Here is a 17,955-nt window from a genome sequence, read left to right on the forward strand (position 1 = left end):
GTTATTTGTCTTCCTCTCTCTGACTTATTTCACTAAGTATAATACTCTCTAGGCCCATCCATTTTGTTGCAAGTGGCAGAATTTCATTCTTTTTTTTATAGCTGAGTAATATTCCATTGTGTTTATATACCACCTCTTCTTTATCCATTTATCTGTTGATGGACACTTAGATTGCTTGGTTATTGTAAATAATGCTGCTGTGATCAATGGGATGCATATTTCTTTTCAAATTACTGTTTCCACTTTCTTCAGATATATACCTAATATTGGAATTGCTGGATTGTATAGTAATTCTCATTTTAGGGTTTTTTTTTGGGAACTTCCATACTGCTTTCCACAATGGCTGTACCAATTTACATTTCCACCAACAGTGTACTAGGGTTCCCTTTTATCTGCATTCTCATCAACATTTGTTATTTGTGGTTTTTTTGGTGATAGCCATCCTGACAAGTATGAGGTGATATTTCATTGTGGTTTTGATTTGCATATGTCTGATAATTAGCAAACTGGAGCATTTTTTTCATGTGCCTGTTGGCCATCTGTATGTCTTCTTTGGCAAAAATGTCTTTTCAGGTCTTCTCCCCCTTTTTTTAATTGGGTCTTTTTTTTTGATATTGAGTTGTATGGGCTGTTTATATATTTTGAATATTAGCCCCTTGTCAGTGATAGCATTTGCAAATATTTTGTCCCATTACGTAGGTTGTCTTTTCACTTTGTTGATGCTTTTCTTTGCTGTGCAAAAGCTATTAAGTTTAATTAGCTTCCATTTGTTTATTTTTGCTTTTGTTTCTTTTGCCTTAGTAGACAGATTCAAAAAAATAGTGTATGACTTACATCAAAGACTGTTCTGCGTACTTTCTCTTCTAGGAATGTTATGCTGTTCAGTCTTACATTTAGGTCTTTAATCCATTTTGAGTTTATTTTTGTGTGTGTGCTGAGAAAATGTTCTAATTTCATTCTTTTACATGTAGCTATCTAGTTTCCCAGCACCATTTATTGAAGAGAGTGTTTTTTCTCCATTGTATATTTTTGCCTCATTTGTTATAGATTAATTGACTGTATGGTTTTATTTCTGGGCTCTCTATTATGTCCCATTGTTCTGTGTGTCTCTTTGGGGCCAGTACCATGCTATTTTGCTTACTGTAGCTTTGTAGTATAGTCTGAAGTCACAGAGCATGAGAACTCCAACTCTCCTCCTCCTCCTCCTCCTCCTCCTCTCTTCCCCCTCCCCCTCCTTCCCCTCCTCCTCTTCCCCCTGATGTTGGTATGCTTAATATTGTCTCAGAGGTACCTTAAACTATTTTTATCTTCAATTTCTTTTTTTTTATTCTGATTCAGTGATTTGCATTATTCTATTTTCCAGATCATTTATGCATTCTTCTATATTACCTAGTCTGATGTTAATTCCTTCTAGGGTGTTTTTTATTTGTTATTGTAGTCTTCAGTTTTGACTGTTTCTTTTTTACATTTTCTAATTCCTTGCTAAAATTCTCACTGTGTTCATACATTCTTTTCCTCAATTCAGTTAGCATTCTTATTACTAATGCTTTGAACTCTTTATCTAGTAAATCATTTATTTCTGTTTCATTAGTTGTTTCTTCATGGGTTTTCTCTTTTATTTTAGTTGGAACAAATTTGTCTGTCTCCTCATTTTGCTTAACTTTCTCTGCTTCTGTGAAATTAGGTGAAACATTTACTTATGTTGGTCTTGAAGTGATGCCCTTTTGTGGGAGCATGCTATACAGCCTGCCTGTGCCCAGTGGCTTTTGTTGGAAAGCTGGGTCTGACATGAGCATAAGTCTTGTCTTCTCTGGATGTGCTGGCAGCTATCAATTTGATAGCAGGCAGGGCTGGAGGTGGGAGAGTTACAGCCAGAGGCAGGTGTGAACCAGGGGCTTCTCTGCTCAGTGGCCAATACCACCCTGTTGGGGGGTGGGGGGGTCCACAATTGCTGGAACAGAAGCCCTGAGAGTGAAGTATGAGGTGGCTCTGTTCCCTCTAAGTGTGGTGTCTCCCCCTCCCAGCACCAGTACCCTCACCCCAGAGGGGAGCAGTGCTGGAACTAAAGGATCTGGAGTGGATACTCTGCATGGGTCTGGTGTGGGCTGTGGAAGTTCTGGCCTCAGTCAGAGTCACAGACCCCTTCTAATGCATTATCTCCATAAGCACCATTAATGGCTGCCCTGCCTTTTTCAGATGCATTTGAGGTCCAGGCCTGCTCCATCTCTCACAACCAAGCTCTCCCCTCAGCCACAGCAGTCCTTGTCCCATGGTGGAGCTGTGCAGTGGAGCAAGCAGGGATGGAACAAGCACTTGACTCAGGGCAGTCTTGGGAAATCTGCTTTCTCTATCTTGTTTTGGGAGAAGGCAGGTGTGTGCATGCTCTTCACAAGCAGAGTCTAGATTTTTTACAGCCTTCCTAGTAGTTCTACTGCTATTCAAACCAGCTATGGGGACTCCTCTTCCTGGTGTCATAACCCAGGGCCAGGATACCCAATATGTGGCTCGAATCACTCCCCAAGAAGGATCTCCACCAGTGTAATCCCTCTCTTCTTCTGTGTCACCTCTCACGGGTGCAGATCCTGATCTGTTTAATTCTCTTCCTTCCTACCTGATTCCATGTGGATCTTTCTTACAGCCTTGGTTGTACAAGGGTCTTTCTGCCAGTCTCCAGCTTGTTTTCAGTGAGAATTTCTCCACATGTAGATATATTTTGATGTGTTCATGGGGGTAGATGAGGTCTACATCCTCCTACTTCACCATATTGATCTCATCCCTTAGAACTGTCATGTTTTTGTTCTGCAGACTAGGTAAGCTAGAAATACACCTCTTCAAGTACACATGTGTATGTGAGTATATGAACAAAAAAGGAGGCATAAAAAGTTAGTAAGAGAAGAATTAGTTAATAAATACTGGTCAGCCATAAAAAAATCAAATATTAATTTGTGCTTCACAACATTCTGGAATGAATTCCAATTGAGTAAAAGTGCTATGTGTATAAAAATTTAAGGTGGAATAAAATACATAGTAGTTTTATAGAATATCTCTGAGTGAGAGGGGAACTTATAAATTTTAACACAAATGAAAGAGATAAATAGTTAATCAATTGATGAAGGACTATTCATTAAAGAATCCTTTCTTTCCTGATTTGTTTTGCTCTTCCTATTCTATATGGGAGTTTACTTTTGTATAATCTCATTTTTTCCATTCATCTATATACTGATTTTTGATTCAAAACCAAATTATTTCAATTAGTACTTCATTATATATTTTAATATATAATGCTTCAAGTCTGTTTGCTTGTTGATTATTATTTTTATACAAAAATTGTAGAATTATTTTGCCACTTTCCCAAAGAAGCCCTCCTTTGATATTTATTTGAGTTAAATTAAGTTATGGATTATTTTTGGATAAACAAACCAAGTAAAGTTACATCTTCGATTCATGCCATATACTAAATAAATTCCAGGAAGAATCAAGGATCAAGTGCAAAAATTTCAACTATCAAAAACAAGAACAGTAAAGAAAAAGAAGGAGGAAAACAAGGAGGATGAAGTGGTGGAGGAGGAGAAAGAATTAGAAGAAAAGGAGAAACAGAAATATTGGTTAATAGTGGACCTCAGATTAAGAAAAGAAATTCTAAACAAAAATGCATGAAAGAGATCACATAAAAATTAATAAATATGAATATATTCATATTATAAATCAATGATAAATAACACAAATATGAAAATACTATGAACACACAGAAAAATTATTTGCCACTAGTAGTCACAACATTTTAATATCTTTCTGTATAAGTACAAATAAATGAGGGAAGAATAATAAGATTTAAAGGAAAAATGAACAGAAAATTCATAGAGATAAAAATGGCCATTAAAGAAAATACCAATATATTTCAGCATTACTCGAAAATAGAGAAAAATAGAAAACAGTGCCTTCATTAATATTTTGTAAATGCATATTGAGTATATACTATGTAAGTTGCTATTCTGTATTCCTTAATACATAACATGAGTAATACCTTCAAAAAGATAAATGACCTTAAAGGTCGTCAGGTTAAAGTAGATCCTAATCTACTGTAGCCAACTTGTTATAACTTGTTGTTAATTATTCTATCAAATGTATGTGTGACTCTGTGTGTGTGTGTATTCCTTCTCATTCCATTTTCCCCCCCATTCTTGGAGTCTTATCCAGATCAAATTTCATTACTTTCAATATAGATTATTGCAATTAGTTGTCTTGCTTCTAGTCTCTCTCTACCTCATACTAATCTATGTGTGTCTTCCAGGTCAGTTTTCTGAGTAAAAATTATTATTTCAGTCTCCTGACAGAAAATTTCAGGTGCATCAAACACGCTACATAGCATCAGATATAATATTTTCCATTAACTAGACAAGGCTAATCAAGGCCAATTCTTCTACACATTTAAACATTTAATTTTGATGCTTCATTTTTTTATTAAGGTTTAAAACACAAAGTCTGACACCATTCCATGAGAATAATAGCAGTTGGTAGTGAAAGTTATCATTGAGTTTCCTCCTGATTTACGCTGGTATTTGTGGAATTTGGATTAAGATTTGCCAGACAATTTTGAGTTTTATTCATATATCTTTTAACCAACATAGTCTAATGACTTATAGATTACTATTTTACATAAGAACATATTTTTCATTTTCTGTGTCCCTTATCTATAAATCATTTTAATAAATTAAAATCAGTTTTCCATGGAGGATTGTTTGTTTAAGAATATTATAATTCCTCATAATTTTTTTCAGAACATTTACCACCTCCTTATTTCTCAGGCTATAAATAAAAGGGTTTAATAAAGGAATTACTATTGTGTAAAAAACTGCCACTGGTATATCTTTACTCCCTTCTTCAAATGGTCGAATATACATAAGAAGACAAATGTAGAATATTGAGACAGATAAAAAGTGGGATGCACAAGTTGATAAGGCTTTGCCTCTCCCTTCTTTGGATTTCATTTTGAAAACAGTGAAAAGGATGCAAATATAAGAGACCAAGACAGTGGCAATGGTGAAGATTTGAATTGGCATTGAAAAAATATATATCATTAGTTCATTGATGTAAGGGTCAGTACAGGAGAGTCTATATAGTGGAAGAATATCACAAAAAAAGTGGTCAATTTGACTAGACATGCAGAAAGTTAACCTTAATAGAAGTCCTACATGAATCATAGAATGCAGGTTACAAGCTATGTAGACCCCAGTGATCATCTGAATGCAGAGTTTCTTTGACATCCTGGTGTGGTACTGTAGTGGGTTGCAGATGGCCACATAGCGATCATAGGCCATTGCTGCCAGAAGAAAGCAGTCTGCAGTTTCAGCAAAGCAGAGAAAATAAAATTGAGCCATGCATTCATAGAGGGAAATCATTCTGTCCTTAGAAAAGAAATTCTCTAACATCTTGGGGGTGATGGCACAGGAACAACAGGAATCCATCAGAGCGAGGTTACCCAGAAAGATGTACATTGGTATGTGAAGATGACGTTCCATACAAATCAATGCCACCAGGCCAAGATTCCCCACCATGGTGATCAGATAGATGGTCAGGAACACCAGAAACAGAAGGACCTTCAGGACTGGATGATCTGTAAATTCTATGAGAATAAACTCAGTTGTCAAGGATTGGTTTTCCTTAGCCATTCCTGGCTTCTCAGCTGAGACAGAAATTGTAGAGAAATGAGATTCTAAATTAGAGTGTGCCTAGTTCTCCCCTCTAATTTTTCCCCACTTACAAAAAGAAAGAAACTCATTTTTAATCATCCTATGCTGCGTCCTGAATACTAGTACATGCATAGTAGGTTACAAAAGTATCACAGACTGTGTGCAGAGGGATAATCTAGAAATGCCTGTGTAAATTCCCAGGACAGAAAAGACTTTTCTGCATGAATTATCCAATGCTGATATACAAATTCCTGGTCAGTATATATAATTTGGCATTTCCAAAATTAGAAGACATAAGAAATTTTTATGGTGTCTTTTTCTCCAGGAAAAAAATGTTTCAAATACAATCATGTGGGATTGATGTGGTGTTTGAAAATAAATTACTTTAGACATTTTACATGTCTAAATTTCTAATTTTAAAAATGTCACAGAATCACAGTAGACTTTAAAAATAGTTTATCTCACTTAGTATCCCTTTACCAAGGGATATTTTAAAGAAAGACAGCCTTTAAGAACACAGACAAATTTTTAATTTTCTTAATAGGTTGATTTTGGTATCATTTTAATATTTATTTCATCACATTCTGGATTCTACTCCTATATTTGTATGACACATTCCCCCAAGAAGTTATTACTCTTAATTATTCATTTATCCTAATACTTTCTGTCTCTAGTTTTGTGTCCTAAATGCATATCTAACATTTTGTTACCAAGTCTCCATTCAAAGTGCTTATATTCCTCACAATAAATACCTATCTTGTATTCTCTCATGCCTTTTCTATAGAAACTAATGTCTTCATTTTTGTTGAATCCCATGGAAGTTCTACATTTATTATATGATTATTTATGTTGACAAACATTATTTCCTCCTAATGTATTTATTGGAATTCAATGATCACCCAAATTTATTACATATTTACTATAGTTATGTTTAGTTATTACAAGAAACATAAGTTTTAAAGGATGCTAAAATCATTTTTCTTTGCTGAAAGTCTTTGGCTTCAGCATTTTTCATGATAAACAATGTTGGAGAAGAACCTGAAGTTCTTCAAACTACATTATTTTCAAAACATATTTTGGTTAACTTTTTTCTGTCTCTTATCCTTGTCTACCCTGAATTTAATATACTGTTTTTCTTTTTGTTCACATAACATCATGAAGTTTTCTGGAGCTTTATCACTAGAGGGTTGTAATAAAATGATTAAAATAAGTTTGCCCTTTATATTTTAGGTCTATAACAGTTTTTGAAAAATCTTTCAGAATTATAGTATTTTGTGAAAACTTAGTAAAAATATTCACAGACAGCTTTTTATTATTATTTTAGCAATACCTGATGTGAACTAAAAATATCAATACTTATCATGTGGACTTTGGATTAGTTTTCAGTAATTATATTTTATAGAAAAGATACTGGATCAGAATAGTACTGAGTGAAAAATTATTTTCTCTCCCCCAATTTGAAATATAAAATTTTCAACTGAATTAGAAATCAATTTACTTTACCTCCCAGAATTATTTTACACAGTTGTTTATAGCCTTACCTGTATATCTACTCATAAGACAATGTTACTTTTGTACTCAGAATAGGTACTGTATCTTGTTATGGCCTTTCACAGTGTCTTCAGGTTAGAGAGAAAGCAAGAAAATTATTAATTAGATAAAAAGAGTAACCAATTAAAAATGCTGACATATTTTAGGAAAATGGGTATTTCTGCATTTTAACACTAAGTAAATTAGAAATCAGTTCTCATATTTTGAGTTCACTGACAAACATTTTATAGTAGCTGATTGGCTACCTGATGTTATTTGTTTTTAGAGAAATTAGTAATAAAAACCTTTGTCTTTAAAACATTTGGGAATAAATTATGAAAATTTAGAACACTCCCTCCACCAATAGGTCAGTGACAATAATTATGTCAGCCTCGGAACAAAGATAAAGTTTTCCATTGATTCTAAAGGGATTTCCTTGGCATCTGCATCAGAATATTTTTGCAGAGGCTCTTAACCTGAGAGACATGTTTCCCAAAACACAGGTAAACCAAAGAGCATCAATTAAAGATGGATGTCCTTTGAGATTCTGAGGTTAAATCAAATGGCCATCACTAAAGCCAGCTTAAGGATCATGTTGATTTTTCACACACTTAATCTCCCTCTCTCTCATCTTCTTTACATAAAAACTAAGTGGACAGAAAAACATTCATATTGATCACTTAATGGAAAAAGTGAGAGTTAAATCAAGATTTGAAGAGAGATTTGGATTTGCAGAAAAGAGGCAAAAATGTGGTGTGATCAAGCAGGGCTGCATTCTTCTCCTTCACTCCTTTTGATGAATCTAACCAAATCCTATAGCTTTATCTTCTGAAACAACTCTGACATAGTGTTCTTAATTTTCACTTATGCCCATAATGTTGCAAATGGAAAAATTTCTTTCTTTTTTTATGGCTGAGTAATGTTCCATTGTGTATGAGTTCTGTGTGTGTGTGTGTGTGTTGTGTGTGCATACACACACATACCACATCTTTATCCATTCATCTGCTGATAGCTTATGAACAGTTAGGCTGCTTCCATGTCTTGCTGATTGTAAATAATGCTGCTACAAATACTGAGGTACATATGACTTTTTGAATTAGTATTTTTCTTATCTTTGGAAATATATGCAGGAGTGGAGTTGCTGGATAAACCAGTGGTTCTAACTTTCATTTTTTGATAAACTTCCATACTGTTTTCCACAATGGGCTGTACCAATTTACATTCCCACCAATAGCATACCAGTGTTCCCTTTTCCCCACATCCTTACCAGCATTTGTTATTTTTAGACTTTTTGATGATAGCCATTCTGAAAGGTATGAGATATCTCATTGTGGTTTTGATTTGAAGTTCTTTGATGATTAATCATGCTGAGTAACATTTCATGTGCCTGTTAGCCATCTATGTCTTCTATAAAAATGTCTCTTGAGGTCTTCTGCCCATTTTCTAATTGGCTTGTTCGTTTTTCTGACATTGAGTTGTATGACCTACTTATATATTTTGGATGCTAATACCTTATCAGTCATATCATTTGCAAATATTTTCTCCCATTTAGTAGGCTGTCTTTTCATTTTGTTGATAGTTTCCTTTGCTGTGTAAAAACTTTTAAATTTAGTTAGGTCCCACTTGTTTATTTTTACTTTTGTTTCTTTTACCTTAGGAGACAAAAAATATTACTGCAGTTTATGTCAAAGAGTGTTCTGCCTAGGTTTTCTTCTAGGAGTTTTATGGTTTCTAATCTAACATTTAGGTCTTTAACCCATTTTGGGTTTATTTTTGCATATGATATGAGAAAATGTTCTAATTTCATTCTTTTACACATAGCTGCCCAACTTTCCCAGCACAACTTATTGATGAGAATCTCTGTTCTCCATTTTATATTCTTGGCTTTTTTGATGTAGATTAATTGACCATAAGTGGATCGGTTTATTTCTGGACTGTCCTATCCCATTGATCTCTGTATCTGTTTTTGTGCTGGTATCATATTGTTTGGATTACTGGAGCTTTGTAGTATAATATGAAGTCAGAGATCAGGATACCTCCAGCTCTGTTCTTTGTAAGAATTCTTTTGGCTATTCAGAGTCTTATGTGTTTACATACAAATGTCAAAATTATTTGTTCCATTCTGTGAAAAATGCCAGTGGTATTTTGATAGGGATTGCACTGAATCTATAGATTGCTTTGGGTAGTATAGTCATTTTAACAAGATTAATTTCTCCAATCCATGACTATGTATATCTTCCCAACTGTTTGTATCATCTTCAATTTCTTTCATCATTGTCCTACAGTTTTCCCAGTACAGGTCTTTTACCTCCATAGATAGGTTTATTCCTAGGTATTTTATTCTTTTTGATGCTATTGTAAATGGGAATGTTTCTTTAATTTCCCTTTCTGAAAGTTTGTTGTTAGTGTGTATAAATACAACTGATTTTGGTATCCTGCAAGTCTACTGAATACATTGATGAGCTCTAATAGTTGTGTGTATGTGTGTGTGTGTGTGTGTGTGTGTGTGTGTGTGTGTGTGTGTATGGCATCCTGAGGATTTTCTATGTATTGTATTATGTCATCTGCAAACAGTGATAGTTTTACTTCTTCCTTTTAAAAATTTGGATTCATTTCATTTATTTTTCTTGTCTGATTGCTGTGACTAGGACTTTTAATACTATGTTGAATAAAAGTGGCAAAAGTGGGCATCCTTGTCTTGTTTTGCTGACCTTAGAGGAAAATCTTTCAGCTTTTCACAATTGAGTATTTTGTAGCTGTGAGCATATCATATATGACCCTTATTATGTTGAGGTATGTCCCCTTGATACCCATTTTGTTGAGAGTTTTTATAATAAATGCATGTTGAATTTCTCAAAAGCTTTTTCTGCATCTATTGAGATAGCCATGTGGTTGTTAATATGATGATTTCCAGATATTGAACCATCCTTGCATCACTGGGATTAATCCCACTTGATTGTGGTATATGATCCATTTAACATATAATTGGATTCCATTTGCTAACATTTTGTTGAGGATTTTTGCATCCATGTTCATCAGTGTGTTTAGCTGATAATTTCTTTTTTGTGATATCTTTATGATATTTCATATTCTTTTTTTTAAATTGAAGTTGATTTACAATATTGTGTTAGTTACTAGTGTAAAGCAAAGTGATTTAGTTACATATGTGTGTGTGTGTATATATACATTCAGACTATTTTCCATTATAGGTTATTATTAGATATTGAATATAGTTCCCTTTTTGCTTATCTTTTATATGTAGTATTTTGTATCTATTAATCTCATGCTCTTAATTTATCCCACCCCTCTTTCCATTCCCTTTGGTAACCATAAGTTTGTTTTCTATGCCTGTGAGTTTTTTTCAGTTTTGTATATAGATTCATTTGTATTATTTTTTAGATTCCATTTGTGAGTGATATCATTTAATATTTGTCTTCCTCTGTCCAACTTACTTCATTTAGTATAACATTCTCTAGACCCATCAATGTTACTGCAAATGGCAATATTTCATTCTTTTTTATGGCTAATATTCCATTGTAAATATATACCACATGTTTTTAAGCCAGTTGTCTGTTGATGGATACTTGGGTTATTTACATGTCTTGGCTATTGTAAACATTGCTGCTGTGAACACTGGGGTGCATGTATCGTTTTGAAGTAGAATTTTTATTTTTTCAGATGTATAATGAGTAGAATTACTGAATCATAGGTAGTTCTAGTTTTTTTTAAGGAACCTCCATACAGTTTTCCATAGTGGCTGCTCCAGCTTACATTCCCAACAAGCAGTATACATTTCCAGCATTTTTTTTTTTTTTGTAGAATTTTTGATGATAGCCATTCTGACAGGTGTGATATATCATTGTTGTTCTGAATTGCATTTCTACAATAATTAGTTGTGTTGAGCATCTTTTCATGTGCCTGTTGGCTATCTGTATATCTTCTGTGGACAAATGTCTGTTTAGGTCTTCTGCCCATTTTTTTTTTTTTTTTTTTTGATTGGGTTGTTTGTATTTTTGTTATTGAGTTGAATGAGCTGTTTGTATATTTTAAATATTAACCCCTTGTCATTCACATCTTTTGAAAGATTTTCACCTATTCTATAGGTTGTCTTTTTGTTTTGTTGATGGCTTCCTTAGCTGGGGAAAAGATTTTAAGTTTGATTAGGTTCCATTTATTTTTGGTTTTACTTCTTTTGTCTTGGGAGACTAATCTAAGAAAATATTGCTACAATTTATATCTGAGAAAATTTTGCCTGTGTTCTCTTCTAGTAGTTTTATGGTGTCATGTCTTATATTTAGGTCTTTAAACTGTTTTGAGTTCATTTTTGTATGTGGTGTGTTCTAATTTCACTGATTTACATGTAGCTGTCCAGCTTTCCCAGCACCACTTGCTGAAGAGACTGTCTTTTCTCCTTTGCATATTTCTGCCTCCTTTGTCATAGATTAATCAACTGTAGGTGTGTGGGCTTGTTGCTGAGCCCTCTATTCTGTTCCATTTATCTATATGTCTGTTTATGTGCCAATACCATGCTGATTTGATTACTGTAGCTTTAGTATACTGTCTGAAGTCTAAAAGGGTCATGCCTCCAGCTTTGTTCTTTTTCTGTGGGATTGCATTGGCAATTCTGGGTCTTTGTGGGTTTATAGAAATTTTAGGATTGTTTGTTCTCCTTCTGTGAGAAGTCTCATGGGTAGTTTGATATGGACCACATTAAATCTGTAGATTGCTTTTTAATGTGGCCATTTTAACAATATTAATTCTTCCAATCCAAGAGCATGGGAGAGCTTCCCATTTCTTTGAATCAATTTCAGTTTCCTCTATTAATCTCTCATAGTTTTCAGTGTACAGGTCTTTCTAAGCTTATTCCTAAGTTTTTCTTTTTTTGATGCAATTTTAAACTAGATTTTTTTTACTTTACCTTTCTGCTATTCATTGTTGGTGTAAAGAAATGCAACAGATTTCTCTATATTAATCTTGTATCCCTTCTTCTTGAATTTACTAGTTGTAGTATTTTTTTCATGGAAATTTTAGGGTTCTCTATGCAGAGTATCATGTCATCTGGAAAAAGTGACAGTTTTACATCTTCTCTTCCAACTTGGATACCTTTTACTTCTTTTTCTTGTAGGATTGCTGCGGCTAGGACTCCCAATATTACATTGAATAGAAGTGGTGAGCGTGGGCATCTTTGTCTTGTTTCAGAATTTAGCAGGAAGGCTTTCAGCGTTTCACCATTGAATATTATGTTGGCTGTGGGTTTGCTGTAAATGGCTTTTACTATGTTGACATATGTACCCTCTATAAACACATTGGTGAGAGTTTTTTTTATTATTATCATGAATTGTTGTTGAAATGCTTTTTCTGCATCTTTTGAGATGATCATGTGATTTTTGTCTTTCCTTTTGTTAATGTGGTATATCACATTGATTGGTTTGCATATGTTGAACTATCTTTGTGACCTTGGAAGGAATCCAATTTGATCATGGTGTATGATTCTTTTATGTATTATTGGATTCAGTTTGCTAATATTTTGTTGAAGATTTTTGCATCTATATTTATCAAATACATTGGCCTGTAATTTTCTTTCTTTTTCCTTTTTTTTTTTTTTTTTTTGTAGTGTCTTTGTCTTGTTTTGGTACAGGGTGATGGTGGCTTCATGCAATGAATTTGGGAATTTTTTCTCATCTTCAATCTTTTGGAACAGTTTGAGAAATATAGGTATAAGTTCTTTGTATACTTGCTAGAGTTCCTTGGTCAAGAAGCTCAGTCCTGTACTTTTATTTGCAGGATTTTTATTTTAAATTACAGATTTCATTTCACTTCTAGTGATTTGTCCACTGAAACTATCTGTTTCTTCTTGACTCTCTTTTGTCAAGCTGTATGTGTCTAAAGACTTATACATTTCTCCTATGTTGTCTGATTTGTTAGCATATAACTGGTCATAGTATTCTCTCTCTTTTTTGTTGTATTTCTGTGTTATCTGTTGTTATTTCTCCTCTTTTATTTCTTACTTTGTTTATTTTGGCTCCTCTCTTTTCTTCTTGATGAGCCTGGCTAAAAGTTTGTTGATTTTGGTTATGTTTTCAAAAGCCAAGCTCTTGATTTTATTGATCTTTTCTATTGTTTTTTATGTCTATTTTATTTATGAACTCTATGAACTTTATTATTTCCTTCCTTTTGCTGACCTTAGCTTTGTTCTCCTTTTTCTAATTCTTTTAGGTGGTAGGTTAAGTTGTTTATTTGAGATTTTTATTGTTTCTCAACGATGGCCTGTATTACTATGAACTTCCCTCTTAGACCTGTTTTTGCTGCATGCCATAGATTTTGTAAAGTTGTGTTTTCATTTTCATTTGTTCAAAGGTGTTTTCTTATTTCTTTTTTTGTCATTGACCCATTGAGTTTTTAGTAGCATATTGTTTAGTCTCCATGTGTTTGTTCTTTTCCCATTTTTCACTCTGTGGTTGATTTCTAGTTTCACTGTTGTGGTCAGAAAAGTTGCTTGAAATAATTTCTCTTCTCTCAAATTTTATGAAGCTTGTTTTGTGACCCAGTTTGTTGTCTATCCTACAGAATATTCCATGCATGCTTGAAAATAATACATATGCTGGTTTTTTGGATGTAGTGTGTCCTGTATATTTCAACTAAGTCTAACTGCTCTATAGTGTCATTTAGGATCTCTGTTGCCTTACAGATTTTCTATCTGAATGATTTGTCCATTTATGTCCTTGGGGTTTTAAATCTCCTACTATTACAGTATACCTGAAAATTTCCCCTTATCTCCTTCTTGTATTGATCTCTTTATTATTAGATAATGTCTTTCTTTATGGTCTTTGATTCAAAGTCTGTTTGTCTAATATGAGGATTGCTGCCTCACTTTCTTGTAGTTTCCATTGCATGAAATATCTTTTTCCATGCCCTCCCTTTAGTCTGTGTGTTCATCCTAAAGTGAGTCTCTTGTATATTGTATGTTCTTATTTTTTTTACCCAATATTTCACTTTATGTCTTTTGATCAGAGCATTTAGTCCATTGACAGTTACAGTAATTATTGATAGGTGTGTACTTATTGACATTTTATTGACAAATTCTTGTTTTACAGTTGTTTTTGTAGGTCTTCTTTGTTCATTTCTTTTTTCTTTGCATTTTTCTTTTTGTGATTTGATTTTCTTTTGTAGTATGCTTGGGTTTCTTTTTCTTTTTCTTTTTTTTCTTTTTGTGAATCTATTATATGGTTTTGATTTCTGGTTATCCTGGATTTCAATTATGTTGACCCATAACTATATCTACGTGCTTTAAACTGATAGTCATACATGTCCAAACACATTCTAAAACATCTACATTTGTTATACTGCTCTCCCCCATATTTGGGATTTTGATGTCCTATTTGATATCTTTTGCTTATCTTTTTGCTATCAATTGTAATATTCACTTTTACAAAAATTTTTTGATTTTTTTTAAATCTATGTACTGGCTTACTTAAGTGACCTCTGATCCTTTCATATACTTCTTTTCCCTATTGTGATTTTCCCTTTCCTATAGATTCTTGCTTCTTTTCAATTTAGAAGAGAACTTTCAATATTTCTTCTGGATTAGGTTTAGTATTGCTGAATTCTTTTAGTTTTGCTTATCTGAGAAATTCTTTATCTCTCCTTTTATTTTAAGTGATAATTTTGCCAGGTAAACTATTCTAGGTTGCAGCTTTTTCACTTTCAGGATTTTGAATATATTATGCCACTCCCTCTGTCCTGCAAAACTTCTGTAGAGAAATCAACTGATAGCCTTATGGGGGTTCCCATGTATCTGAATCTTTGTTTTTTCTCTTTCTGCCTTTAGAATCCTCTTCATCTTTAACTTTTGTCACTTTAATTATGATATTTCTTGGTGTTGGTCTGTTTGGATTCATCTTATTAGAGACACTCTGTGCTTCCTGTACCTGGATACCTGTTTCCTTCATTATGTTTGGGGAATTTTCAGCTATAATTTCATCAAATAAATTTTTGATCCCCCTTTCTCTATTTTCTCCTTCTGGAGCCCCTATTATACATAAATTGGCACACTTTATATTATACCATAGATCTTGTATGTTGCTTTTGTTCTTTTTCATTGTTCTGTCTGCAGTTCTGATTGGGTGGTTTCCATTATTCTATCTTTTAGAACACTTTTTCTTTATTCTGTGTCATTTAGTCTGCTATTTATTGCTTCTAGATTCGTTTTTATCTCAGCAATTGAGTTGTCTAATTTTGATTGGTTCATCTTGATAGTTTCTGGTTCCCTGTTACAATGATCTATATTTCCATGATCTTTTTAAATTCTTTTAGCATTTGTGTTACCTCCTTTTTGAACTTGGGTTCTAGTAGGCCATTGAGATCAGTTTCATTATTTATTCTTTCAGGGGATTCCTCTTGTTCTTTTAATTGGGTGTAGTTCCTCTGCTTTTTCATTTTACTTAGCTTTCTCTGTCTCTATGAATTTAGGAGAAACAGTTATCTACCATGGTCAGTAACTGAAAGGGTGTTTTTATGTGGGAGCATCCCTGTGTAGACTGTGTGAGTCCAGTATTTTTGGTGCAAGGGCTGTTTTTGGTATGGATGCCAGTCACATCTTTCCTCAGAGTGTGCTGCTCATTATCCCCTTGATAGGGGGTGTGATTTGTGTTGTAGTGTCCAGAGTCTGCACTAGATGTTGAGGGGGGCCTCCTCTTTGCTCTGTGGTTGTTGCTGCCCTACAGGGGGCAGGTTCTGCTCCTTGGTCATTGAGCGTTGAGTTTGATTAGGCTCTGTTGCCCTTGAGTGTGTACCTTGACCCAAGGAGGTGACTCCTGTAGCAAGTGAGGCCCATGTTATCCCAAAGAACCTATGGGCTGCTGTGCATCTGTCCATGGCTCTGCCCAGAAGTAGCCCAAGATTGTGCCTTTTCTCTGTTGTGTTCACCCCAGACCTAGTGTTAGGCTTTGAGGTGGATTAGGCTGGGGCTGGAGGCCAGATGCAGGAATTGAGCTGGCTGTGCTGCCACCTGGGACCTTGGCTGTCGCTGTGGCAGACCTCTCCTAGGACCTGTCTGACCCAGGTCTGGCACCAAGCTGCTAGATGGAGTGGGTGGAGCTGTAGTGCTCCCACTGGGAAATGAACCACCATGTACTCCTGCCCAGGGTCTGTCCAGCCAAGACTCAGCACACAACCACTGTCCATTCTTGTGGCACTGCCTGGATAATGTGCAGATGATGTCATGGCTGGACCCACCCCTGCCATCCTTCCACTGACAATGGGCTCTGTGGCTTCCCTTGGACCACTCTCCAGGCCCTCCAGCTATCTCTATGCAACTAGATCAAGTTTCCTCCCAGAGCCTGTCTGCCCAACATTCATTACTTAGAGCTATTTGTGGCACCACTCAGTGCATGTGTTGACAATGTCTGCTGGCCCTACCCTGCTGCCCCATCTGCACAATGACAGTGTCTACTTGCTTCAATCTACATGCATGGGCTAACAGTGGTCTCTGTAATTTGGCCTGGCTCACACCCCAGGTGCCCCATCTGTCTCTACACAGCTAGACCAGATCTCTGCTCTAATATCACATCAGGTTGTGGTGTGGAGTGAGCAGGGCCAGATGTTCTCCCTTTTGGACTGGGCCATGTGGTGAGGTGGTAGCTGTCTCCTTACTCCGATTGTTAGCAAGCCAGCATGCATGCACTCCTCGTGAGTAGAGTCTAGGCTTCTCCAGCCTCTCTATCTGTTCCAGCAAATTTTCCAGCAGTTAAGCAAGCTCCTTAGGGTGAGGGTCTGTCCCTGTGGACCTTCTCTACCTTATAGTTACCTCCAAGGGGCACTGGTTCTGTCCTGATGCCTCCCTCTTCCCCACCCCCCTCCTGTGGTTATGTGGAGATCTTTCTTGAAACTTTTGTTGTATAGTAGATTTTCTGCCAGTTTCCAGTTGATTTTCTGTGAGAATTATTCTACATGTAGATGTATTTTTTATGTGTTTGTGGGTGGAGGTGAGCTCCACATTCTACTACTCCACCATCTTGACTGCAAAACTGACTTTTTATATTCTTAACAGAATCATTCAACAAACAGAACTTTTAATTTGATGAAGTCCTATTTACCAATTTTTTTTATCTTTCAATTTTTTTATGTCCCATTTAAAAATTATTCTTAATCTAAGGTCACATATGTTCTCTGCTAGAGGTTTTATGTTTTGAGCTCTTAAGTTTTAAGTCCATGGTCCATTTTGAATTCATTTTGGAGCATGATGTGAATAAAATTTACATGATTTTTTTCTTATTATAATAGCACACTGTTGACTTTGGCCTTTAGAGTAAATCTTAAAATGAAACGATATACTTATTATTTTTAAATAAATATTTTGTCTATTCTGGGTCTTTGCTTTTATAAATATTAGAATCAGTTTTTCCACTATAAAAAAGCCTGTCAGGTTTTTGATTGAGATACATTGAATCTATAGATCAGTTTCAGAAGAATTGCCATCCCAATAATATCATCTTTCAATCCATTTATTTATATGTTCCCTAATCTCCCCTAGAAATTTTGTATGTTTTAGTGTACAGGCTTTGCACATCTGTTATTAAATATGCTGCTATGTCTTCTTTCATATCCTATTGTGAATGGAATTATATTTTTAAACTTCATTTCCACTTTTTGTTACTAATATGTAGGCATGTCATTGACTTTTCTGATCCTGTGCTGTGCCTCATTAAATTTATTAGTTCCATGTACAATATATCAT

The 17,955-nt window shown here is 34.7% G+C and overlaps 2 protein-coding genes across 2 annotated transcripts in view; one reads left to right on the top strand and one right to left on the bottom strand.

Moving 5' to 3' along the window:
• GABRR3 (gamma-aminobutyric acid type A receptor subunit rho3) overlaps positions 1-17,955 on the top strand; it is a 725,962-nt gene that overhangs the window by 281,220 nt on the left and 426,787 nt on the right. The window lies entirely within an intron of this gene.
• On the bottom strand, positions 4,704-5,669 carry LOC130829852 (olfactory receptor 5K4-like). The gene has a single exon (XM_057696419.1). The coding sequence runs from the start codon at positions 5,667-5,669 to the stop codon at positions 4,704-4,706; it is 966 nt and encodes a 321-aa protein (XP_057552402.1).

Source organism: Hippopotamus amphibius, chromosome 10 (genome assembly GCF_030028045.1).
Source record: "Hippopotamus amphibius kiboko isolate mHipAmp2 chromosome 10, mHipAmp2.hap2, whole genome shotgun sequence".
NCBI classification, from domain to species: Eukaryota; Metazoa; Chordata; class Mammalia; order Artiodactyla; family Hippopotamidae; genus Hippopotamus; species Hippopotamus amphibius.